The sequence below is a fragment of the Pantherophis guttatus genome, chromosome 2 (genome assembly GCF_059756535.1).
Source record: "Pantherophis guttatus breed Tessera chromosome 2, ASM5975653v1, whole genome shotgun sequence".
Lineage (NCBI taxonomy): Eukaryota > Metazoa > Chordata > Lepidosauria > Squamata > Colubridae > Pantherophis > Pantherophis guttatus.
The window spans coordinates 44,660,646-44,687,650 of record NC_142064.1 but is presented as its reverse complement, the minus strand read 5'-3'; the positions used below and the strand labels follow the sequence as shown (position 1 = coordinate 44,687,650).

At 35.8% G+C, this 27,005-nt stretch overlaps 2 protein-coding genes across 3 annotated transcripts in view; one reads left to right on the top strand and one right to left on the bottom strand.

Annotated features, from left to right (window-relative positions):
- LOC117679090 (uncharacterized) overlaps positions 1-13,601 on the bottom strand; it is a 43,090-nt gene extending 29,489 nt beyond the window's left edge. Inside the window, exons 1-6 of one of the 2 annotated variants that reach the window (XM_034440731.3) lie at positions 13,298-13,601; positions 8,328-8,465; positions 6,619-6,668; positions 5,670-5,769; positions 4,043-4,131; positions 1,040-1,154 (exon numbers count right to left, since the gene is read on the bottom strand). In XM_034440731.3, the coding sequence (XP_034296622.2) occupies positions 1,040-1,154; positions 4,043-4,131; positions 5,670-5,769; positions 6,619-6,668; positions 8,328-8,465; positions 13,298-13,348 (543 nt within the window). In that variant the 5' untranslated portion in view covers positions 13,349-13,601. Of the gene's footprint in view, positions 1-1,039; positions 1,155-4,042; positions 4,132-5,669; positions 5,770-6,618; positions 6,669-8,327; positions 8,466-12,705 lie in introns of both variants that reach the window. The other variant, XM_034440733.3, reaches the window with a different exon arrangement.
- A 37-nt stretch (positions 13,602-13,638) lies between these two features.
- On the top strand, positions 13,639-26,723 carry RIOK2 (RIO kinase 2). The gene is made up of 10 exons (XM_034440730.2): positions 13,639-13,848; positions 15,065-15,203; positions 16,048-16,164; positions 16,327-16,502; positions 17,879-17,967; positions 18,688-18,879; positions 19,374-19,466; positions 20,471-20,980; positions 22,601-22,697; positions 25,420-26,723. Exons 1-10 carry the CDS (start codon positions 13,783-13,785, stop codon positions 25,579-25,581), a joined length of 1,641 nt encoding a protein of 546 aa, XP_034296621.2. The 5' UTR covers positions 13,639-13,782; the 3' UTR covers positions 25,582-26,723.
- Positions 26,724-27,005: the final 282 nt, after the last annotated feature.

The window sequence follows — 27,005 nt, the reverse complement described above, 5'->3', positions numbered from 1 at the left end:
TCCCTACTCTAAGGGGTGGTGCTCATCTCCGTTTCAAAGCCGAAGAGCCAGCGCTGTCCAAAGATGTCTCCATGATCATGTGGCCGGCATGACTAAATGCCAAAGGCTGTTACCTTCCCACCAAAGGTGGTCCCTATTTTTCAACTTGCATTTTTTATGTGCTTTCGAACTGTTAGGTTAGCAGAAGCTGGGACAAGTAACCGGAGCTCATCCCATTACGCGGCACTAGGGATTTGAACCACTGAACTCCGACCTTTCAATTGATAAGCTCAGCATCTTAGCCACTGGACCACCACGTCCCACCATCTTAAGATATTGGTAAAAATGACTTTTTTCTTTCAATACTTCTCCCTGAGTTCACATATTACTGAACTATGGGAGATATTCCTCTTTGTATCTTTTTTGTTTGCAGCCAGCAGTGCAAGCCCAGAAAAATGTCTCTTGATATTTTACACTGTCACTAGTATCTACATTGGCATTTACATCTTCTATAGCTTAGCTAGGGCTTTCACTTTGGGCAGAAGTATCCACATAGATTTCATGAAAATGTGTTTCTCAGATCCCTGACGAGATGACAATGAACCATAGACAAACCATTACTATGACAGCTGGATACCACAGCTTTGGCAAAGGTTTATGAACTGATCAAGTTATACAGTACAGTAATAGGAAATTTCTCCCAGCGTGAATAAAATCTGCATTCTTACACAGTATGAACATTTTTAAACTTCTGAAAAAGCAAAATAGTTATTTGTAGTTAAAATATGTAACTTTTCCATATATTTTTCTAGTTGTCTTATTCATAACCTTTTAATCAGCGGAGTAAAGTCAAATGGCAGCCTTGACTGCATGGGTGAAGATATGACTTCTTTTTACACCAATACAATGTGTTGCACATATATAAAAAAGGGTGAGGGCTTTGATCACACAAACTCAACCACCATCTTGACTTTTTTTGACAAACCTAACAGATGGTCCTGGTCCATTAACTGAAAATAATTCTTCATATAGATAGATCCCTCATGCTATCAAAACTCACCTGCTGATTTCTCTGCAGTTTATACCTCATTGCCTGGCACATCTCAACTATTTGAAGAAGTTCTGGATGTGGAATGATTACTTTTGATGCAGTTCCTTCTGTGCTAAGGAAAGAACTGTAAATATTTGTATTGCATTAGAACTCCTAAGGACCGCTTAATTCATTTTCATGTCATATTTTTCATAGTTAGATAGCATAAACCTGTACGTCACTTCTAAAATTTCAGAGATTAAATACAATGTTTTTATTAAAAGTTGATTTTGCAATAATGAAGTTATTCATTAAAAACAGTTGAAAGTTCCACGTATATGTTACCAGAGTAAAACCAACACAAATACAGATTATGAAAACATATTTGAAAACACACCATTTAAACTTCTCTTTGATTCACTGTAATAATCAGTATGTTCTTTTTAAATAATAGGCATGTTTTCCAACCATCTAGTGAAAAATATACTAACTAGCTAGAGAAGGACTTGGACAAGAGATTACACATTAATTGAAGGGAGTGTGAGAAGGGAACTCAAAATAACCCCATCTTGATTTTGTTTAACATTGAGATGAAACAGAGAGAAATTTGCACAAGCTTTCATTTCTGTTATTATATTCTACAACAATAAAGTAGCATTCTTGGAATTCTGCAATGTCTGCTTCTTGATCTGGTGATCCTGACAGAGCTTACAATAGCAACAATAGACTTCAATGTCTGAAGAGTTTAACCATGGAACCCAAGAGCTTTGAAGAGAATGTCTATACTGACAGAGAATGTCTATATTGGCGTTACTAATTTTCATTTTACAGCTCAATGCAAATTATCCTGGTCCAAAGGTAAAGGCATTTCAGAAAACAAGAACTTATCAAATTTCAGTCCACAAACACATTTCCATAAACAGTGATCTATACCTGTCAACCCAGAAATAAATCACTATATCCCAGAAAGGTCAATATTTTTCTCAAAACTCATACCAAACCGAAATGAGTTTGAAAATAAATGAAATTTACTAAACAGCAAGCAGGGCTGTGAATATTTTTTATTTTATAAAGCAATTCATTGTATCACATCACAGCCTAAAACTGAATTCTTCTTTCTCTTTTCCTTTCTCTTTTCCATTAACTTTCTTGAAACAGTTTCTGATGTAGCCAGGGCAACATTGACATTTATCTTATGAATTATCTTCTCTCACATAAGCTTACTCATTTCTTTTGATTACCAGTTAATGCCCTTTTCAACATCCCCATTCCCCTCTGCAGTGTTAGTATATGTTCTGCACCCACAGTAAATCAGATAAACAATTGCATATTATTATTTATTCTTATTAATAATAAGCATGTTATACATTTCATCTAATAGTTGAGTAAATATATTCAAAACAGAAGAGGCAAGAAGGGTTTTTTTCTAACTGCTTCTACAAACCAAATATGTAAAGCTCCATAACTATTTTCTGAATCATAATTAATGGTTCATACACTGCCTGAGGCATAGCTATTGTTTATTATGACCAAAGTTAACTAATAGTTTATGAATCCAACCAATGAATTTAAAAATTATTTCACAAGATGGTAAATGGCAGATAAACATCTTTGATGGGAACATTCTAAGGGCTGGATTCCATTTCTACTTAGATAAACGGATAAATACAATAACCTACTAAAAGTATAATAATGAACAAAGGGTTAAACAGATGACCATGAACCACAAACTGCAAAAAACCAAGTGCAATCTCAGACTTCATCAGCAGCAATACAGTGTCAAGGTCAAGAAAAATTCTTCCTTTATCCTGTATTCATCAAATCATACTTTGTATCCATTTCTGAGCATTTTATTTTAGGAAGGACATATACCAGTGATGGCTAACCTTTTTGCCGTCACATGCCAAAAGTGGGGAGGAGCACAGGGGGGAGCACATATGCGTGCCCACACCCGTAATTCAATGCACCCCACTCCCCATGCATGCGCACATGACACCCCCCCCCCGGTGCAACCCCTGCTGTTGGTACATGATAGTACAGTGGCCCTGGTAGGCCCGTTTTCCACCCTCCCCTGGCTCCAGAAGCTTTCTAGTTACCTGGGGAGGGCAAAAATGGCCTTCACCTCCCCGCCCCCCGAGGCCCTCTGGAGGCCAGAAACGGCCCGTATCCCAACTTCTGGTGGGACTGGAAGGCCCAAAAATCAGCTGGCCGGCATGCGCATGCACACCAGAGGTGAGCTAGGGCAATTCTTGCATGCCCACAGATATGGCTCCACGTGCCACCTGTGGCACACGTGCCATAGATTTGCCATCATGGACATATACGGTAGCAGGTTAGGAGAGCAATCAAGATGAGAAGAGTATTAGAAGAAAAACTTAGTTAAGTTCTCGTTCCCCAAACAAAACACAAATCTTACACATGGAACCAGTGTCTAAAACCAGCCTGCAAGGAATGAATTGCATGATCATTAGCATTCTATTTTGTTTCTTGCAAATCTATGCTTAATTTAAAAACTATTACCGGTAATAGCTGAAAAATTATTTAGGAAAGTCTTTATACAACTTTACATTTACAGTGGATAATCAGTTCTTGTGCATGGCTTCATTCTTGTTTGCACTAAAAATTCCCAATCTATCTGAGCCATGTCTGAAAGTGTTTAGCCAAGTCAAGCTAGGGGTCAAGCTTAGTTGTGTAATGTTAGTGAATTTATGATTTATTGCTAGGCCCTGAACTGGTAACCTGACACATGCGAGAAGTGAGAACACATATCAGCAAAATACTAAATAAATGATGAATTGATTCCATTAGTCCTCTCTGTTTTAGGACACTACATAAAATATATGAACCTCTGTAATAATAGGTTACCTACTGTGTTTATTTTCTACCTACTAAGATAAACATGTATGTCTACTTCTTTAAAAGGGACCTTTCCCCTTCTTTTAATGTTTAATATACATAAGCCTATGACAAGCACTTTCATATCTACTTCATTTCAAATAGTGGTGATATATATAGTGTCTTTCCACTGCTTACCTAACCTTGTCAATGAGAGCTTCTAAAGATGTGTTTAACTCCAACATAAGAACAGCTCGAGAATTTAATCCTTCTGTAAGCAGCACCACCTGAAAGGGAAATAAAAAACATACAGAGAATCATCCCTAAAAGCATTTCTGCTTTCTTGTCTCTGAGCAAACATTTTTTTTTTCTGTAAGAAACTGAAAAGAACATTCCCTTGTGACATCTGTGAATAGAAGAAAAACATGAGGTTTAAATGGGCACAGTGCTGTATCGGTCATACAATCTCAAGAATAAAAACTATCTGTGGTGACGCAGTGGTTAGAATGCAGAGCTGCAGGCTAACTCACTGCTCACTCCAGGAGTTCGATTCTGAACGGCTCAAGGTGGACTCAGCCTTCCATCCTTCCGAGTTTGGTAAAATAATGACCCAGATTGAATATCTGTAAACCACTTAAAGATGGCTATAAAGCATTATGAAGTGGTATATAAGTCTAAGTGCTATTGCTATCTTCAGCGCTAGATCCTTCCACATGTCCAGACTTTACTTCCCCAGTTCCCTAGCTAGGGTGGCTGTTGCTGGCACAGTGGGCATTTTTAAATACATGCTAAAATTTGGCACAGTCACAGGGCACTGGTGCATACAGAGTGCATATACACCAAAGATCAACACTGAGCTACTGTAATAGTTTTTGCATTTATACAATCGCAATAGCATTAACAAGGCATTTTTATACTTCGTACATTACACATAATCCTTGATTTATAATCATAATTGAGCTGGGAATTTTGATTGTAAGTCATTGAAGGCAAATTCACAAGACAAATTCCTTGTGTGTCCAATCACACTTGGCCAATAAAGAATTCTATTTTATTCTATTCTTAAAAAACTTATTGAGTGAGGTGCCCACATGACTGCTTTGCTCAATGACTGCAGTTCTAGCTCTCCCCATCGCAATAGTTAAACAACCGTGTAAGTCGTTAAATGACTATGTGGAGGTACCTCAAGGGGTCGGGAGGGCCTGCCACTATTGACGCCTGTAGTACATACAAACACCCTCTGCATAAAGCATAGCTTAACACGTTTATTTATTTACTTATTTATATTTCATATCTTATACGTACATACTATCCATCCATAGATCCATATAAATGCTTATTTTCCCCATAAGAACTGTTTTTAAAAAGTAGCAGCTTGGTTACAGATTTCCATATAGTTGTTTTATCATGTGTTTAATTGCTTTGCTTCCCTCAACATCCAGAACCTCACTACATTCAATGTAAATTTATAACAACAATGACCCAACACAGCCCTGCTGTTGTACTGGTTAGTTGGAAGAAATGCTGAGGATGAGGTATTAAAAAGCTCAGCAGCAGCACTTAGAAGATGTGGAATACAAAATTAAGCTTTGCTCCAAGATCAGAATAGTCTGAGAATGTGCCTTTTGTTCAGAGTTTAGAATTCTCCAAACACTCATTCCATGATTAGAATATGCTGAGATTATAATATTTTATCTACCTCTATTTAGATAATTCATAACACAATTTCAGAAAAGTGCTTTTTATATTCCTAAACATTGGCAGCTTTCAAATATTTTATCTAAAATTAAATGCAGGTGTTTCACAAAGGTATATATAGTATTACCTGCCTTTCCAGCTGTAGTGCTTGAGCCTTTAAAAAACTGACCCGTCTTTCATCAAAACATTTGTTCTTTCCTTCTTCTATAAGCTGTTCATATTGGCTTCTAAAATATAAAATACCTTTTTTAAAATAATTTCAAAGCTCACATAAGGCTGTACTGACCTTTAGTACTTTAGTACTATAATTAGATTTTTTGGATCAATTTTGATATGTTAAAAGTAACGTAAAAAGCATCACTTTTAACACATCCATTAAAATTGATCCAAAAATTGTAGTTATAGTACATGTTTATTGTTGGGTCTCCTTTGAGTTGATCATTCTACTACTTTTTTTCTGAAAATTGTCTACCTTTTATTGTACCAAAAATAAGTTATTGTCTTGTGGAACCTAGATTTTTCAAAAAGACTGCTAGTCCACTATTGTTTCCTAGTGGAAGTAAACGTCCTGTCTTTCTAGGAAAGACATAAGCTCCATACGGAAGATAAGTTTGAAGGTTCAAGGAGATTGTATCAGCTTTGTCTTAGAACTGGAGAATTGAAGTTCTGTAGGATATATGCTGAGTGTTAGACATTCTCCAAGCAGAAATGCCAATTACATCAACAATTAATTGCTATTTAATTATCAGTTTTGAGAATTACTAGACATTTGTTTAGCTACGGGAAAGACAGAAAAAAAACTGCACCAGATTAAATTGCAATGATTATTAAGAATGAACTGCATCCCCATGTTGATAGAGAACATCCTCATACTCTTTAAACAGCTTCATTCTAATGTGTAGTAAAGATTCTTATCAGTCTTTTTAAGTATCTTGTGTAAATAAAGCCTAGTTCAAACTAGGCAACCTTACAATTTCATTCTGTTGATCTCAGAATCTTCTACCTAATTTCAACATCTACAGTTTTCAATATATCAAATCAGTTTTGATTTATATACAGCCAATATGTAGCAGTACCTTACATCTTCCAATTCATTCTTTATTTTTATATTTTCTTCTTGCAGTTTCTAAAAAAACAAACCCCAAAGAAGTATAAATTAAAACTGATAAAAACAGAACTCTATTTATAAAACTTTTAATTTTTCTTCAGTCTCTAATGTTTCACAAATCTAGGCACACTGAATTATAACATCATCTTGAAGTACAATCATAAGCAAGCATATTTCATCAAAAAGAAATACTCAAAAATAGGAATACACTATTGGAAGTCATTTGTCTTCTTGATGCTTGTTAAATATAATTTGCAATTCCTAGCAAGATGCTTATTAGAGAAACCTTATTTAATATCATAAATTATTCCCTCAGAAATTATAGGATGCTTTCTTCTTTGACAAAGGCAATTCTTAGACCTCAGGCAAGTAGACAAATGTCTAACTTCCCATAGTTGGATAAAATTATTGAAAAATGCTCACTATCTCAAATGACATAGATTATCATGATCAATTTAAAATTAACTTCAAAGTGAGCTAGAGAGTTAAGACTGGTTAGGTATAAAGAATCTGTTTTTTTTCTTCACCTTTCAACATCTTTTGCTAACATAATTTCTAGACTTTTTTTGCTGTGTTCGATTCCATCTTTTCAGATAGATTCAGAAAGTGTTTACTTAGATAATACATGAAACAGTAGCTATTCCATGGTCTCCAATTCTGTATTCAGTACTTTTTAATATCTACAGGAAATCAGAGGGGCATCATCAGGCTATCCTGATGACATGCAAATATATTACTCTGTAAAATCATCAAGCCCTAGCTACTCCACTGCTCGTTTGATAATGGACTGATATAAATTTAAATGAAAGATAAGACCGACAAGTTTATTTAGGAGGTCACAAGTACAAGAAGCAGATCATCCATCATTCTTTGCAGAGTTACACATGACAGGAATAAATATGCTGTTTTGGTGTTTTTGAATCCAAAACTCTGTCAAATTGAGGGAATGACTCTTATTAAAAGAATCTTGTTCTTTTTCTTTTTAAAAAGCCTTACAATACATGTTTATAAGAATTTTTAGCTATAATTTTTACTGTTTTTCTCCTGTTCTCCTTTTGTTTAATTGCATCCAATTCTCAAAGATTGCCTGGCAAGGCTTTTCAGAAATTGTTTGCCATTGCCTCCTTTGCAGGGTTGAGAGACAGTAATTGGCACAAGGTCATCCAGCTGGCTTTGTGCTTGACTGGGACTAGAACTCACAGTCTCCAGGTTGCTAGCCTGATGCTTTTATCACTATGCCAAATTGGCTCTCCCATTTTAAAAATTGAAATTAATTTATTGCAATTTTATATTTGTACTGTAACCCATCAACTGATATTTCAAAGTATTAAAAAGATAAAAAGAAATGAAGAAATAGCTGCTTTTTAATGTTAAAGGCAGCTTCTAAATTCAGATTCTTCAGAGAGCACATATATTTTCTTGTTTTAAAAAACAACAACTCTATTACTTGTGCAATCAGGTGGATTTCTGAATAATTGCAATGGTCTGACTATTTTACGCTTATCTCAAATAGTGCTAAAATAATGTATTTAGAAGTAGAAAGTTCCAAGCATGAAAAATAAAGATGTCAGTTCCTATGTTCAATATAAAAACAGCACAGTAACTTGCTTGTATAGCAAGTCTTATTGTAATCCCTTTTAAACTCTGTACACAATTAAATACAATATGTTTTTTAACCTTGTAGTCATTCAGGTTCTTATAGAGGATGTAATGTTCATTGTTGTGCTCATCTTCTCTAAGCAGCCAATTATCATGATATACCGAACACAGAGGCAGATGATTGCTTGCAGGGTCCTTCGGTTTGGGCTTTCCAACCTATAGCACAAAAAAAAAATGAATTTACACAAGCAGACATTAAGAAAAAAAGGCAATTTAAAAAGCAGGCAAGATGGAATAACACAACCATTAATAGTTTTTATAATTTTTTAATTCTCCAGACTTCAAATTATTTATTTATTTATTGTTTATTTATTTATTTATTGGTTCGATTTATATGCCGCCCTTTTCCAGAGACTCAGGGCGGCTTACAATGCGTTAAGCAATAGCCTTCATACTTCTGTATATACCTGCTTAGTAGGGCTTTCGCCCCCTACCCCCAAGCGGTGTTCTTTTTTATACAAAGTCAGCTTATTGCCCCCACAAACCGGGTCCTCATTTTACCTACCTCGAAAGGATGGAAGGCTAAGTCAACTTTGAGCCTGGTGAGATTTGAATTTGCAGTAATTGCAGGCAGCTGGTGTTATTTAACAGTGCTTTAGTCTGCTGGGCCACCAACCTCTGTGCTGGGGTTTCTATGCCTTTGAGGGAGAGGACAATTGATGGAAGATCCTGGGTGCACTAATATCACATAAATTCAGACACCTATGCTCTTTTGTAGATACTGGGTGCCTGAACTCTCACAAGATCACAACCCCAGAAATTTTCATTTTAGGTATGAAAAGTGTTTGCGATGTCTTTCTCCTGCTCCTCCCCCCCAACTCTGTTTTGCCACCACTGGGACACTTTTCACCAGGAAAAGTGAAAAGCCATCTGCTCCATTTTTAAATGCCTCTTTTGCAACGAAATGAAGCTTCCAGCCCATGTCAGTTCTCCATTTGGGTGAAAAGTGTTTGGGCACCTATGGAACGCTTAGAAACAGATCCATCCGCTCCATATCCAATCATCCCATAGGTGCCCAAACAAGTTTTGTCCAGACAGAGAACTGACACAGGCTGACACGGGTGAAAAGTGTTCCAGTGATGGCAAAAAGGAGTTGGGGGGGAGGAGCAGGAGAAAGGCACCGCAAATAGTTTCCATGCCCAGAATGAAAGTTTCTGAGGTCCGTGATCTCATGAGAGTTCAGGCACCCAGTCTCTGCAAAAGAGGAGAGGTGCCTGAATTCACACAATATTATGGCACCCAAGAGCTTCCATCTACTCTACTCTCACTCAAAACCAAAGAAACAGCGGCAGAGGAGACAGATCTTTGCAAAGTAATTGAGTCCGGCAAAGCAGGATGGGAAGGGGAGGGAATTGTGGGGAGCGGCGGGGTGAATGTTGCAGATCTCTGCAGTTATTTGTAAGGAGAAACAACTGCCATGGTACTGTAACATTCATAATTTCGGGATTTACTCATAACACTAGGGAGCGCTTATCTCGTAACTTCGAATGGGTGCTAAATGAACAGTCGTATCCCAGGGATTAATGGTAATTAATTTGTTTGCTTAAAATACACCAAAAAAAAAAGGGGGGGGGGGTTTCTGAAATGCCATGGTTACACTTTATTTATCTGACCTATGGTTAAAATGTGTTTAGTAGTATGGAGATAGATTTGGCCCTGGGGAAACTTCTTTATTTTTAGCTGCATCAAGATATATTCCATTTTGTGCCTTTGCAATGATTTCTCGAGGCATAAAATAAAATGTAATTTGATATTTCTTAAGTCAAGAAATGAAGCTCTAGTTAACTATGGATAAAAGTAAAAATCCAAAACATTTCACATTTTCATTATCAATTTGTAATTCTTTTATATGATTCAATTCAAATTTTAAAAACTGTGGCAGTTGCAAGGATTCTTAATAATGAAACAAAGATGTATGTATATTATTCTAATGTAGACACATTTTCAGAAACATAGCAAGTCAATCCAGCTTCTCCAATGTCCAAAAGCTATTAGGCTTTTAAAGGTTTCAGGTTTAAGAATAAATTTTCTTTGACATGGCAAGTATCATCTACAATTTCATTTTTCTTTGAAACTGTTCAAATTTTATAAGGACCTCTATTAGTATAATTTAGAAAACATAGATGAGTGGTTTTGTATTGATATTTTTTAATCTGCTGAACATTTTAAAAAGTGAACAGAAATGCCACTGATTTTAGCAAGAAGTCTCACAGATACGTCACATTCATTGCAAAAAAAAAAATCAATAAGAAGGCCTTAGCTTTCTGCACAGAATAGATCAAGCAATATTCAAAGCATCCATGTAATCTGAGAACAAAAATGCATTGCTTTAACATATGCTGAAATAACCAAAATATAGGCCCGAAGAGTAATTTATATATAACTTGATAAAGAGCAAGGAAAAAAGTGTTAAATGGAAGAATATTCAAATCTTCGCTTTTTCTTTTGTTATTGCAAGGATTATTTTTTTATTCTGGTGTCTCTTAAGTTTGTGCAAAACTTTCATCTTTTACAGTTCCAATAGCCAATGCTCATCAAAAAGACAAGGGCAGGAGTGCTCCAATAAGCATATGAAACTCACAATAAATTTATATAATTATACACAAATTGTTTTACAAAGCAAAATACATTTTAGTGTAAACTGAATTAGTCAATTTAAAGCATTTTTCTCAGCAGTAACCTCATTTGATATTTTTTAAAAGCATAGTATTTGAACTTCCAATATTTTTAAAAATTATTTCTTCTAACAAAATCCCAGATCAATTTTGCCTGTTCTATTATCATCTTTTATAGAAAAGTAATGTGCTGCCCTCTAGAGGCACAAAAAACTTTTATTGATGCTGAGAAGATTGTAAAATGACCAATTCTTCTTTCCTAAAAAATGAAGGTAACACCAAGTACTTGAGTGTGTTATTTTTTTTCTAAACCCAGTCTCCTTCAATAGGAAAGAGGTCAACTGAATTAAAATTCTTTTTCAAATAAAATTATAAGTGTACTGCATTAGTTTTCTTCTACAAAATATAAGAAAAGCAAACCTATGACAAAGTAATTATTTTAGATAGAACGTTTTGCATTTATATGGAATTCTGACTTTTGGAAGCACATTTAGAAAGCTGATAAAATATCAAGGACCCATCAGTATAATAAATGCCACAAACCTTGCTTACTCATATAAAGGCAGAGATTGCTTTCAGGAAGGAATAACATGGTTTGATAAAGTTGTTAAGTTTTATTTTTTACTGCCAACATATTTAAAGCAACATAAAGGTAAACTCTACACATGGACATCACTGAATGGATAATATTGGAACAAAACAGGTTGTCTAATCCAATATAGAAAAGTGCAGTCAGTTAGGATATTCTAAAGTACAAATTTTGGAAGTCTATGAATTATTTCTGTCAAATATCCTAGTTAAGGTTACAATCTGTAAGCCATCCAAATTTGACTTATTGGGAAGATGGATGGATGGATGGATGGATGGGTAAATAAATAAATAAATAAGCAAGCTAGCATAAAGTCAGAATATAAAATATATTTTAAAAAAGATTTAGCTTGTTATCAGAATTTTACATAATAGATGGATTACAACCAGCGTCAGGCAAGACTGTTCTTTCTACTATAAATTTAGATGCAGATTAAATGGACCTAAGATTCAAGCAGGTACATTTCATCTGATCATTAGTTAAGATGCTGGTTTAGAAACTAGGAGACTAAATTCTGGACCGCTCCTAAGCTTGAAAACTGGGTAGGTGACTTTGAGCCAATCAGTCTGTCACAGCCCAACCTACTTCACAGAATTGTGTTAATGGGGAGATAGGAACCAGGAGTATTAGGTATGCTTGCCACCTTCATTTGACTATATATGTGTGTAGTGTAATGTGTATGTGTACGTTATATATGTGTGTGTGTGTATGTCCATATGCATATATACAGTTAACAATTAACTATTCTATTCTATAGAATATAGAATAGTTAATTCTATATTCGCACACACACACATATAACAAATCTAAAAATCTTCAAGCACAGGCAATATAGTTAATATTTTAATATGTGAATCTCTTGTAACACATAGAATGCTTATTTGTTTTACAACATCTATAACCATGCCAATCAAAAAACTCAAGTACAAGAAAGGTGGACTCCAAACTTGTCTTTGAAGATACCTAGGCACTATTGTACATTCCTACTAAAAACACCAGTAACTGCACCAAACCACAATGCTGTAAAAAAGATAACATGCTTGGAGAGTCATAACCTAAATACCATTCCTATGTCCTTGGGTACCAATGTAAATAGTTACAATACATGTCTATGACATTTGCTTCTCACACACCCCTGTAGAGAAAACCCAACCCTAAAAGGCACTTTAATTGATCAAGAACATCTTTTCACCTTAATATGCATCACTTAACCTGATGGGCTTCAGATGCCCCAAGAACTGTCATAAATCCCCCAAAAGCATAGCTGAAAACTGCAGATGGGAATCATAGGAATTGAAGCATCATCCAGTATCTGCAGGGAACTAAATTAGGGGGGGGGGAATTATTCTCATTTGGGGTAGGAGAAAAAGGGGCGCATAAACTGCTAAGAAGTGGTAAAAATCAGTTCTCTGCACCTGCCCAGAACTTTTCTTCTTATAGTCTTATATTCTTATTTCTATTTTTCCAACCATTTGCAAGAAAGGCTCCAACGGAACCAGCTCCTATTTCTTGGCCCAAATGCATCTTTCCAGATTTTAATGTTCTTTTAAATCCTGGAAAGCACCGCTTGGTTTCAACTTTTCTCCTAAAGCTTTTTCCCCACTCTCCGAGCACAGTTCACACGTGCTGATGGACGCGGGACAGAAGAGGGAGGGAGGGAGGATGGCACAGCGACTGAAGCAAGGCTCCAACGGAATCTAGTCCATCATCTGCCGGCCCACCGTCGGGAGGCAATGGTGGGGGTGGGGGGGGGGAGAAGGGTACCAACTTCCTGCAGCCGTTACCTTGGTTACTGTCCGAGGCAAAGGAACCGGCCGCTCACTTCGGCTGTTCATGATAAGCCGCAGGAGGCGACCCCTTCTTTCCAGTGCTTCCCCTCGCGCGACGCGTTTCCCCGGCAACGGACCCTGTCAGATGGATACGACAAGAACCCTCAAATCTGAAGAAACCCAAGATTTTCTAGGGAGGTATAAATATCTCCCTACCAATAGTCTAATTCTTCGCATTGTGACCCAAATTATATTGGTTTGCTACAAACACCGAGGAACGCTTTACTGGCGCGTTTACACAGCTGCCAGGATCCGCAAGGAAGAACGGTCCCCCAACGCGAAGAGGAGAAGGAGGAGTGTGCACTTTGGCGCGTGCGCATTAGAAGGACAGGAAGAGGAGCGCGCATGCGTATCCCAAATAAACGAAACGAGACTGGTGTCTTGGGCGAAATTGAGGCGTCGCTTTTCTTTGGCCTGCCGGCGAGTATCCAAACGACGCCATGGGGAAATTGAACGTAGTTTTACTGCGATACCTTTCCCGGGATCATTTTAGGGTCCTCACTGCGGTAAGACTGGGTTGGCGGATTCGATTTATATAATCCAGGGGACGGTTTGAGATCTGAATTGGTCGGGACGGCCACGTGTCTCCTCCTGCGAGAGATTTAGGATGGCTCCGGGTAAAAGTGCTGAGACCGGAGTGGGGTCGTGCCACCCTCCAGATGTTCTTAAACTTCCAGAACCCTTCGCTTTTAGGCATGCTGACTGGAATCGTTGGGGGTTCAGGAACATCTGGGGCTTCCCAGGAACAGAACATGTTCCTGTTTACGGATGAGCTGCCGTTCGTTTTTGTTTTTTAAAGTAGACATCGATAGCATAGACTAGAATACTTTGTCACTTTGAATGTACGCTAATCGGCATTCATTAAAATGAAATTTCGTTGCATACAGCTCTCAAAAGGGCCACACACACACACCAATATACACTACATAAACATGACAAAATAAATAAATACAAAATTATGCATATACCCAGATGTATTATATGACACAGAGAAACAACACAATCTGTAATTCGGATGTATATATGTACATGGCAAGAAAAACGAATCTTGCTAGTTTAGCAAGTTATGTTGACTTACCTTAAGTCTGACTTTTGGAAAGATGATCCAAAGCAGAACCCCCCAAATACTGAAATGCCAAAAGAAAAAAATGCCGTTCTTTTGTGTATACATATGTGTGTGTGTGTGTGTACATACATACACACATACACACACATATATATATATACACACACACCCATGTAGTAGGGCTGTATTACTATTATCCTATCTTTCCTATTACCTTCTATTGGTATCTAAGATTATCACTTTGTTGTTTCTATGTACATTGAGAGCTTTTGCATTAAAGATAAATTCCTTGTGTGCCCATTCTATTCTATTAAACTTTAACCCAGTCTTTCCGAGCATGCTGAAGCCCATGACTTTCATTTTCTCCAATTATACTAAATGGTTGGTGTGAATTACATGCTTTTGGAAGATACAGAGTTGGGATTAATCTGGACTCGAATTAAGGCCTGCCAAGAATTGTTCTATTGTTCATTTGCCTTGAGAATGCCATTTCAAAACTAAACGATCTATATTTTATCAGATTATCAATGTTAAGGAAAATGCATGCATTCAAAATATACATTAATACATATAAATACATTTAAAAGAGTAGGAAAGATATAAAGTTAGGCATCATAATACATTGTATTTATTATTCTTTCTTATTATTATTATAGATAGAAATGGGCATGAAGAATCATGAAATAGTCCCTCCCAGTTTGATTGCCTCCATTGCCAGTCTTAAACATGGGGGCTGTAATAAAATTCTGAAAGAATTAACAAAACACAGACTTATAGCTTATGAACGTACTAAAAGTAAGTACAAATGTTTTTATTCTTCTTTGCACGTGCATATTTACCAACAAAGGTTAATTTTGTATTAATGCATTTTACTATCATGTTTCAAGTTATATAAATAATAGAAAACAGGACATTCCATCATTTTATATACATTCAGACCCCTTTATACTTAAATACGAAGCATGAGCTGTACCTTAGTATGTGCAAGGTTTCTTTCGAATTGAATACATAGTTATGAGGTTGTTCTGAAATAAACTATTTTGAATCCTTTCAGTGATTGGTTTTTCCCAACTTTTTGTCCTCATGTTGCCTTGGGCAACAGTGCCCAACACATTCAATAAAACAGAATATATGTTGCTTGGGGTTGAACTGTGCAGTTTGTTCTTTCTGAGATCGGTTATCACAATCAACTTAGTGAAACCAAACTCCAAAAATAACAAGGCCTCAATAGTCAACATTATTGTTATATATTGACATAATATATACTACAGGTCAAGAAAGATGACCAATTCATATTATTACAGTAGCTACCAGGGAACAAATCCCTAGGACTCCCGGAAAGCTAACTTTTCAGAGTTGTACAAAAATAGTCACATCAAACACTGGATGGATGCTGTTTCACAGGGTAAGCTCATTTACAAAGAATATATAACGTGGAGTGTCCACAGATAGACAGTTTTTTATAGCTGAGACCTTGAGCATGTCAGTCCTTCCAGGTTGTATTCATCAAGCAGAAACATTAGGATGATTGGTGATGCTAAGAACTATAGTTCAATATAATTGCAGGGTTATATCATCAGAAGGATAATCATATTAAGTTAATAACATACACACACTTTGTCATAATTTAATTTTTCAGCTGTCCAAGGTTATCGATTAACTAACAGAGGGTATGATTACCTTGCATTGAAAACACTGACTTCCCGAGATGTGATCTGTTCTGTTGGGAACCAAATGGGTGTTGGAAAAGAATCAGGTATTTTAAACACTAGTTTAATTGGCAAGGAGAAGTTGGGAAAGTTATCATAACCTTTGTTTTTAAATTCTCCCCCCCCCCAAAAAAAAAAAAAATGTTGACTGTTGAAACTATCTGCTTAGTGATAATGTGCATATGTATGAATGAAATTTTATTTTAAAGATATTTACATTGTTGCAAATGAAGAGGAAGAGCAACTTGCATTAAAACTGCATAGGCTTGGGAGGACCTCCTTTCGGAACTTGAAAAACAAGCGTGATTACCACAAACACAGACACAAGATGTCATGGCTCTATCTCTCACGTCTTGCTGCAATGAAAGAATTTGCCTATATGAAGGTACTACTTATATATCCCTGATTGATGACCCAGGGTAATTGTAATTGAGAATAAAATACATCCAAGTCTTGTTGCCTTCCTGTAATTTCCTTTTCACTCATTAAAATGATGGTTTGATTTGGAATGCCCAGGGTTTTTTAAAATATTTTTCTAATACGCTCCTAATAAGTCTTGTAAGAATCATCACAAGTTTATTGTTTTGAGTTCATTTAGCTCATCCATGATTGTGATTTACAAATAGATTTACCAATAAGTTGTTGTATTGTTTTTATCTTTCTCTTATTTTTTTCTTTTACTATTATTATGTTTTTGTTGTTGTTCGATTTTATTAAATAAAAACAAAAACAAAATAGATTGTACCACAATGTGGTAGCAGAGTAAATTAAATTTTATAATAATGGCTATTAAATATGGCTGACGGTTTAGAATTTCTATAACATTCATAGAAACTAAATCTGGAAATCCTTTATGTGTTCTGGCCATTTTCATTTCTATAAAGAATGCTACAAAGAGAAAGATGCAGAGAATGCAACCAAAACAAGATAGAAATTGGAGCATATGCTATAAGAGACACAAATAAAAAATACTAGGTTTACAGCATTTTGGGATATGAATAAACAGTTTTCTTCTATGATATAACCATAGATCTTGAGATCATTCAAATCAGGAAAATTAGACATGCAAAAAAAAAAACCAACTTAGATATTTGCTGTCATAGGATTGTGGTGGACATCTTTGAAAAGAACTCAGACAAACTATTTTATGGATGTTGTGACTAGTAATGACTGCCAATTACTATGTTTAATGGATATACCACATTTAAAAATATTGTACATGCTCGCTGATAAGTTGATCCTTGAGTTTTTAATCAAAATACCATGAAAACTGTCCTTCCCACACATAAGCCAACCTGCATTTTTCATGGTAGTTTGGTTAAAAAAAATTGTGAATGGGCTTGTATACAGCAAATTCTGGCTGTATACAAGATGTATGGCTATTTTATACTTTTAAAAAGTATTGCCAAATACACTGTTTTATAAGCTAATTCACAGTTGAGCCAAACTCAATTTTAGGGGTGTAGTTTGGCATCTAAAATTCTTAGGTTATCCACCAGTATATATGATAGTTTATTTTAATATCATGTGTTGAAGGGGAAGTCCAGACATTTTCTCGGGTCTATACTTTTTGAGTGGCCACCTTAAGAAATGAGTGGGATCTTTGGCCTGATAACACTGCCACTCCTATATTAGTGCATAATTTGTACAAATGTATTTGGGCTATTCACAAAAACTAATGTAATAGAGTAGAACAATTATTTGCTCTTCAGAAGGAAATTTATTTACTCAGGTTGTCTGTGTGTATTTCTCCTTGATCAGGCTTTGTATGACAGAAAATTTCCTGTTCCAAAACCATGTGACTACAACAGACATGCAGTAGTAATGGAACTTGTCAATGGCTATCCGCTGTAAGTATCAGTGCTTGCCTGGCACAGTTCTATTAAGGCTCCTTTACTTCCAATGTGGTAAACTGATGAGTTGCCAGTCACTGCTATTTGAAAAAAAAACCCACATAAATAGTTTCTCCTCAGGACACATTTCAGAAGGAATAAGGCAAAATATGTCACTTCAATTACATGTGAACTGTCCTCATTTAATGTAAACAATTATACTACGAGTTTTCCCAACTAGATCAGGGGTCTCCAACCTTGGCAACTTTTAAGCCTGGTGGACTTCAGCTCCCAGAATTCCCCAGCCAGCAAAGCTGAACTTGATAGTATTGGCATAAATAGCTCTTTTCCCTGCACTTTATAGTTGGCTTATACTAGAAATGGTTAAATTTTAGAAACGTATTTTTTCTGATATGTTGTTCTTATTTTTTTTTAAAAAAAATATTTATGTGTGTATATATACACACACAAAATCGCACATTTAATGCTTATTTATAGCTGGGTGACTGGTATAATCTGTAGGGTTTATTGCAGCTGAGTGTACCGCCTTCAGTTGACATGTCAGGGAAACTAACCAGTGCATATTTTGTCTCAGTTTATAATTTTTTCTGCTTTCCTTCTTTGTTCTAGTGATTTTTTTTCTCTTCAGCCAATTGTATTCTAGTCAGTATAATCTGATACTGTTTTCCTCTTTAGCTAAATGGAGCTTTTATTTTATCTTTTTATTTTTTTATGTAGGTGTCAAGTGTGTCATCTTGAAGATCCTGCCTCCTTATATAATGAGTTAATGGAATTAATTGTAAAACTTGCCAACCATGGCTTGATCCATGGTGATTTTAATGAATTCAATCTCATGTTAGATAATAAAGACCAGGTTACAATGATTGATTTCCCACAGATGGTATCAACCTCTCACCCAAATGCTGAATGGTAAATAATTTCTTCATGTAAATAGTCTATGTGGCTCAACAAAGTTGCCTTGGTTTAAATTTCAACTAAAATCTTGTAATATTGCAACTCAGCTTTGCTGAATAATAGCTTGTTCACATAAGGACTAAATTTTAACCGATAGCTTGCAAGCCAGTAAATCAGATTCATGGTAAACTAAAATCAAAGGGCTTTATGCATCAATCGCTATGTAAAATAATTTATTCTAGGGAAGTTTCAATAATTATTTTGTAATTTGCTATTTTAAAGATTAATGTGAATTTGTATTGGAATAGTTTCCAAGAGCTTTTTCCTAATTTAATAATGCCATCTTGAATTAGTTTTCATTCTTGAGCTTGTTTATTGGTTTTTAATTGCTCTTATTGTAAAATTTGTACCAAGGATATTTTAATTCTTTTATTCTAATTAAGCCATGAAGAGTCTTCTAGATTGTAGCCAGAAATAAATGAGAATCTTCTAATAATATTTTAATTCAGGTATTTTGACAGAGATGTGAAATGTATCCGTGATTTCTTCATGAAGCGCTTCAGTTATGAAAGTGAACTATATCCAACTTTTAAGGATGTTAGGTAAGTTGTATGGCATATTAATACATGAACATGTATTTCATTCTTCTTAGTCTTTTTCCATAGTACTGAGTATACAATATACATTGAGATTTCACTTGTAGGTATATTTGTTATATTAAATTTTAACTACCGGTATGAACCATGCCTCCCATAAGAAGCGATGCAACTTGTTAGCTTTTTCATCAGCCCTGTAGGATTTTGCTATAACCATTACATTAAATTGTATCTGCTAAAGACTCAAATCATGTATTGTACTTCACATGTAAATGTAAATTTTTATTAATCATGTAGGGCAGGGCTGTCAAACTCACTGCCCACACCCGGTTTAGCAAGGGGGGGAAAGTCACAATACATTATGTGAGGATGCAAGTTTGACACCACTGATGTAGGGGATTGACTTTACACAAATTTCAAAGTAACTATTCTGTAATAAATGAATGTTATTAATCTATTCCTTTCATTTATCTACAGTATGTTCTGGGGTTTCAAGATGTTTATTTTTAAACATTTTGGGCATGTTATTAAAATCAATAACTATGGATCAAATTCTTCTTAGAAAGCAACGTATCCAAACAAGCGTTCTCTTTTGTATAAATAGACCTCAGTAACTTTTTTCTTACTGTGTTATGAAGGGAAGCCATTGTTCCCATTTAATTTCAGTTCCTACTATCATTTTTACTTATATTCACACTTCTTGTTGATCTAAATGGAAATCTCCCTCCATTTTTCTTTATAATCATTATCTAACAGATTCATCGTCTCTTCATCCATCCCCATTTTAAAAAAATAAAAGATTGAGTCCATTTACAATACACAACTAATCATTCTTTTAGTAATTTCTGGAATTCTATCTCAAGATCACAATCCTTTTTGGCTCCCCTCCTTTTGGAAAGCACTGGCACATTATAAATAAGCAATGTTTTTCGTTGGGGGAATCAGGAATATTATTATTTGAGTGTTACTTGAGAAATGACTTTTGTTTCACTTTATTTCAACATTACCAGGAAAGAGTATTCTCTTGATATTGAAATTTCAGCCAGTGGCTACACCAAAGAAATGCAGGAAGATGATGAATTACTCTACCTGGATTGCCCTGAATATGAGAGTCTTAAAACTGCGACTTTTTCTGATGTACAAGATCCAGAAGGAGAGATTGCATCATGTAATAGCGTAGATCAAATAACTGATGGGAACTTCATACATGAGGTTAAAAAAGCTTCAGGAGATTTGTTGCAGACCCCTGAGGAAGATAGTGCAGATGAAGATGAAGACAGTTTAGATTTGCAAGGATTCAGCTGTGCCTTACAGCAGATTGAAGAGCAGGTGACTGAAGACAAGTCTGACCCTGAAAGCTCTGTCATTGATTTTCCTGGTGATAAGAAGAGCATTGAAAAATCTACCCAGTTGGAAGACGAAGTGGTTCATGGAGAAGATACTGCTGACAAAGAATATGAAGATGAATGCTCTGGTCTGGTTGATTTGTCTACATTAAACAGGGAATTTAGACCTTTCAGGTAGAGAGCTACACTTATCATTTAGAAGCTTTTTATGTGTTGTTTCTGTGTTTTGCTTTTCTCTCAATATCCTCAAGTATTAAGCATACAGTATATTGTTTGCAGATAGTGTTTTTTAATGGTGAATTTGTTTCAAACATTGGAACATACTATGAACTTCATTTTAACTTCCTTACATTTAATATACTGTTTGGTGGGCTACAAAGTCCCCAGATTGTATTGCTATTTCTTAATTAACCCTGACATAAAAATATTAAAAATGCAGATTTTCCATTAATATCTATTGATCATTTAAATGGCATCTTGTATTGGATCATGATAGAGGAACATGGGTTCTTTTACTTTGACATGAACTGTTATTTCTTATTTCTGAGAGCAACAAAAGATGTGATATGTAGGGGGGATTTTTGTTCATTTGTTTTGAAAAAAAGGAGCTAAGCACAAAATAAATCAGCTGGGCCTACAAGAATACCTATTTATGTTCTTTAAAAACAAAAAACAAAAAAACCACTACCGGAATTTCTTGCTGCTATTGGATCCCCGGTATTGGATCAATATCAGGGGAATGTTCTTATCCAGGAAAACAGTTGTTATTTAGCCAAAACACTTAACTCTGTTACTATGATAGAGACTAGCATTCAAGGGTGGCAGAAATGCAGGCAGGGAGACTGTAGGTGGGCCACAAGCTGCCTGTCTTGCTTTATTCCATCCAGTTCCATCCAACTATTTGTTTCAGGTTTTCAGAATTTGTTCTGTGTACAGCAAATAGCTTTACTGAGTACTAATCAGCTTGCTTATCTTACATGGATAGAGAAATGGATTCTCCAACATAGGCTACCATATGTAAATAATGCCTGCAGTGGAGATAAATAGATGGTGTGGGTAGTAAGACAAAGGATAAATACGTAGCTGCAAGATGAAGAGGTCAGGCTAAATCAATCTCCTGCCAGTTCATGAGCATGTGTACAACATGTGTAAGAACATTGGGAAGGCAGGTGTGAATAACTTACACAGGTAGTCCTCGACTTAACAACAGTTCATTTAGTGACCATTCAGAGTTACAACAGCACTGAAAAATGTGCCGTGACCGTATTTCACAATTACAACCTTTGCAGCATCCCAATGATGATGTGATCAAAATTCAGATGCATGGCAACTGGTTCATATTTATGACCGTTGCTGTGTCCCAGGGTCACGTGATCCCCTTTTGTGACCTGGCAAACAAAATCAGTGGGGAAGTCAGATTCACTTAACCGAGTTATCACTTTACCAACTGCAGTGATCCACTTAACAATTGAGGCAAGAAATGTAAAATGGGACAAAACTCACTTAACAAATGTGTCACTTAACGACAGAAGTTTGGGGCTCAATTGTAGTCGTAAGTTGAGGACTGCCTGTACTCAATAAACCAGATTACTTCAAGGAACCCAAACAACAACCTCCACCCCTTCAGCAAGTTTTGGGTGTGAATTCCTTAGTGCATTATGTCCATTAACGAAATTGGAATTGTAGAAACAACCTTTGTGAATGTCACTGTTCCAGTTTGTTTGCATTGGAAAAGTTTTGCATTAGCAAAACGTGGATTAAAAGTGAGTGATTAAAAAATATTTCTTATTTCAGGGATGAAGAGAGCCTGTTTCATGTCAATCAGCACAGGACAAGAACCACTAGCATGACTTCAGTACGGAGCACTACAAGCCAGTCAACAATTCCTCCTGTAAGTTTTTACATAATGGATCTCAGGATCTCCCCCCTCCCCCCTCCCTAATCGTCTACTGCCAAGCACGACTGTAGATTTAGTAACACTTGTTCAGTATAATTTCACATGTATTAGATCTTTACTAGGAAATAGAAATTTAATATTATTATATTGGTAAATATTTTTTCAGCTATTGTCATTAAATAAATTGGTTTTAAACTTCAGGTAATGGATAAAACCAATTTAAGGGGATCCAGAATATTCAGTTTCTTTATTCTTAAATTTCAATCATTTAAACAGTTTATTGTTTTTAAATGATTTTTATCGAAGGATAAAAATTAAGATCTAAAACAATTAAGATCTAAACCGTTACCTTTAATTTTAAATTGTAAAAAAAGAACCCTCTTAAAGATGCTTGTTTTGAATGGAATAGAAATGACTTCTAATTAAATCCTAACACAGATACCTCTTTTGAACCTTAACATGCTGATGGGATTATTGAGTTTTTCTAGTTATTTTTACCCTCAAGTTAGAATTAAGATGAAATTATTCAAAAATATACATTTTCTGTTGTTCTAGTATAATTTTGTAAATACAGTGATCTGCTGATTGCACACAACAAAATAAAATGTATTTCCACAAATACGAAAAATGTATTTCTATAAATGTTTGTTTCAGCTTTCTGCATAGCGTTATTAATTTCTACTTTGCTTATGCTACAGTGCCGTCAAGTGGTTACGTATTATATGGAGAATACAAAAAAAGCTAAAGCATGCATGGATTTTTGAGAATTAATGCTTTACTTTCTTTTTAGACAACATTATACAGCATCCTTGTTTGTTCATTCCAGTACATGCATCTTCATTGTTTTGAGGTTTTGGTAGTGCATAGAAATAGGAAAAGGCTACTACTAGCCCTCTTCCATGCCTAAACAAATTTCTGAGCACAGCTTTCCAAACGCATAGATAGGGAGGTATGAATTCCTCCTTTGCTTTGGTGGGTTACCAAATGAATGTTGTGTACCCCTATTCCCCACCTATATTGTGGTCAACAAGATTGAAAGCAATCTACTTAACAAAAGGGCCCTCTTGATTCTTTCAAAGAGATTTTCAGAGTGAAGTTTGAAAGGCCAAAAAATTGTCTCCCTGGAATCCAGAAATCCCCAAACAAAAGAGATGGATGAAAAAATAATAGCATCTTTGTCTTCTAGATGCTTTACATTCCTTACAAATTACTGATGGTAAAGTAATGAAAAGAAGAACAGTATTGTATCTTCAGCATTGTATTCTTCAGGATCCTTCCTTGAAGAATCCTGAGATGCAAAGCAAGTTGGAGAAAAGAGCTGGTATTGTTTTGCAGGAAAAAAAGTAAGGAAAAATGAAATTGGAGAGAGAGAAAAGAGAGAAGAGGGTATAATCTAGTTCCCTAAAACCTCTTTCTTTTCCTTGGATATGATTAGTGGGATTCCTTCTTTTAGTCTTCCCTTCAGAGTATCAAAAACCCTGCCTTGAAATAGTTTTGACCCAGTGGTAAAAAGCCATCTTTGTATCATGCCGATGTCATACCTAAAATTTATTTTTTATGATGCCTCCATTAAGCAAAGGCTTCAAATTTCATTAAATATAAATTTGTTTTGATTGGTCTTTCTGTACAGATCCCTAATGTTTTGTATCAGTGCTAATCGTATATTTTTAACTTTCTTTTTTATAATGCCCCAGTCTCCTTTTGGAGAAGTAACTTGGAGCAATTTTATCAAGGGGTTCTCTGCCCGGTTGCTGGGTGGGCATGGCCATGGTGGGCATGCCTAGTTGGCCTCCTGCACCACGGCGGCGTTTTTACCCTCCCAGGGCTCCAGAGACTTTCCTTGAGCCTCCGGGAGGGTGAAAGCAGCCTCCCGGGCTCCAGAGGCCCTCTGGAGGCTGGAAATGGGCCTGTTTCTGGCCTTCCTGAACTTCCGTTAGGCCCGTTTTTCGCCCTCCCCGAGTGTCCGTGCATGCCCCGAACTTACCTGCATCCAAAATGGGCCGCATGGGGACTCCTGGGAGGGGAGGGGTGGACGGAGCCAGCCAGGAGTGGGATTTGGGGATTCTCCGAACTGCACAGAATCTTAGCTAGAGGTTTTCCCGAACCCCTGCGAAACCCCAGCAGCCCATCCCTGGACCAATGTCAGTGAGAGTCGCCTCTTTGTCTTATAAGCCTATAATATGTTTGGTGCTCCGGATAACTTCATAACTAAGTGAAGATTTCAACCTGAAGATAAAACTCAGCATTCTTAGCACTTCACCACATAGTTGCTAATGCCAGGCTCTCCTTTTTCATATTTTCAAATTAAAATGTATGTATTGTAGCTGTGCTCATTGAATTATTTTTGCAAAGTTGAATGAAGGGAAAATTTTCATCCTATCTAGTGAATCGGGTCTCAGAAAATAGTTTCTAATCTATTTGTGTACTTCCTATGAATTCATTTCTGGGCATAGCCACAAGAGGGACTAGTATTCTTCCAGACAATCTCAAAACACATCTAAAACATCTTGCTTCTTTGCATGACTTGCTTATTCTCAAGTACATTGTATTTTTTAACCTATTACAGGTATTTGTAGGCATCAAGCGAAATTAATCTTGAGTGCTCCCCAGAAATTGTATTTTGGTTGAAATAGGATAACATGTAAGATGAATTGTAATGTTTTGATATTATTCCATTGCAAACAAGACTAATGTTTTGATAAAACTATTGTTTCAGGAACTGGTAAAACTGAAAGTAAAACGTCAACTAAATAAACAACAAAAAGCTGCTTTCAGACGACGACTGCAGAAAGGAGAAGCTAACGTTTACACCAAACAACGGCGGGAAAACATGTACAATATCAAATCAAGTTTAGATTCAGCCAGCTTCTGGGACTGACATTCCTATGGAGAAATTTATCTTTTTTTCTCCCATCTCACAAATCAAACGAATCTTTTATTTTGAAGAACTACTTGCAGAGAGGAAATGTCCAGAGTTCATGAACGTCATTGAACACAAAAATAATCACATCTTCACAGCCTGACACAGATTTATATAATGTGCATGATGACTGTCTTACACAAATGAGGCAAATGGCAATTGTCCTTTGTGTAAGACAGCACAACGCAAATAGTGTCCATTGCTGTGGAAATTTGGCCCAAAGCTTAGAAAGTCCATTGCATAAGTTTTCATTGAAGTGATATATTCTGTTCTTGTATCCTGAGTGGGGTTTTTAAAGTAACAGGCTATATGAGGGTAGTGGATTAGGACTGATCTTAAATCCATAGGGTAAATCATGGCAGACTTTTCAAATCAGTCCATAACTTGGTTAAAACAAATTGCTGCTTAATTTGACTGAGTTTAAATTGCCTAGAGGTCTATGCAATAATTGATATAAAACTTTCAATGATGCTTGGATCTTGGAGTTTTACAAATTTAACACTTGCACTAAATCTAAAGTTCTTTTTTCCAAATCCCAAAGGTTACCAATATAAACCCCATCCAAACTGTGTCAGGTAATGAAAATGATATTGCACAGATCTTGCAAGAACATTTCAAAAAGGCAATGAGGTACTGCTAATATTTTTTCATATATTTATTCAACATTTTACTAAATGGCCTATTGCCAAGGGTCCTGGGCCCTATAGGTAGGCTTATTTAGCCAAAATGTTGTATTTTTAGAATATAAAAAAATAGTTGGCATGTTTCATCTACCATTTAAGAAAAACAGCATAGAAATTTGGATGCATCCCAAAGACTTTGATTTTTTTAAAAATCTATGTTTTGAAAAAACTTTACAGGAGACAGAGTAATAAAAAAAAAAATTAGTATGTGATGCCTTAAAAGATAAAAAGCTCAGTGGAATAAGAACTTTAATCACTCATTTAACAAATTACATGTGTAACAAAGTACTGTTTTATTAAACAGTAATTGTTATTTTTGTGTTATGAACACTTCTTGCCCTTTAAGAACTTTGTACTAAGAGTGTTTCTATTATTTCAAAAAAATACATTAAAATTATCTGGTATTTTGAAAAATAATCAACTTTCCAGTGGTATTACTTCCTACAGTTAACCAGAAGCCTAACATACTTTTATTATGTGACACAACAATTTCTAATTTGCATCCAGACAGTCTGCTAGATTGTAGTTCAGTGAGATCCCAGGAAGTAATCAAACCATGATTAACTTCACCAAGGGTAGTATATAAAACCTACTTTCCAATAGCATTTTTAGGCATTTGCATGTTTTCTGTTCCTTTCTGTCATTCTTATTTAATACTGCCCCTTCACTTTCTATCTTCAGGTCCATGCTGGTGAAAAT

What these genes read in the sequence shown, in the direction of transcription:
- RIOK2 (XM_034440730.2), top strand. Translation starts at nt 13,783, where the DNA reads ATGGGGAAATTGAACGTAGTTTTACTGCGATACCTTTCCCGGGATCAT. An exon ending in CCAACTTTTAAGGATGTTAG is followed by an intron (nt 19,467 to 20,470) that starts GTAAGTTGTATG and finishes CAACATTACCAG; the next exon opens with GAAAGAGTATTCTCTTGATA. An exon ending in GCCAGTCAACAATTCCTCCT is followed by an intron (nt 22,698 to 25,419) that starts GTAAGTTTTTAC and finishes CTATTGTTTCAG; the next exon opens with GAACTGGTAAAACTGAAAGT.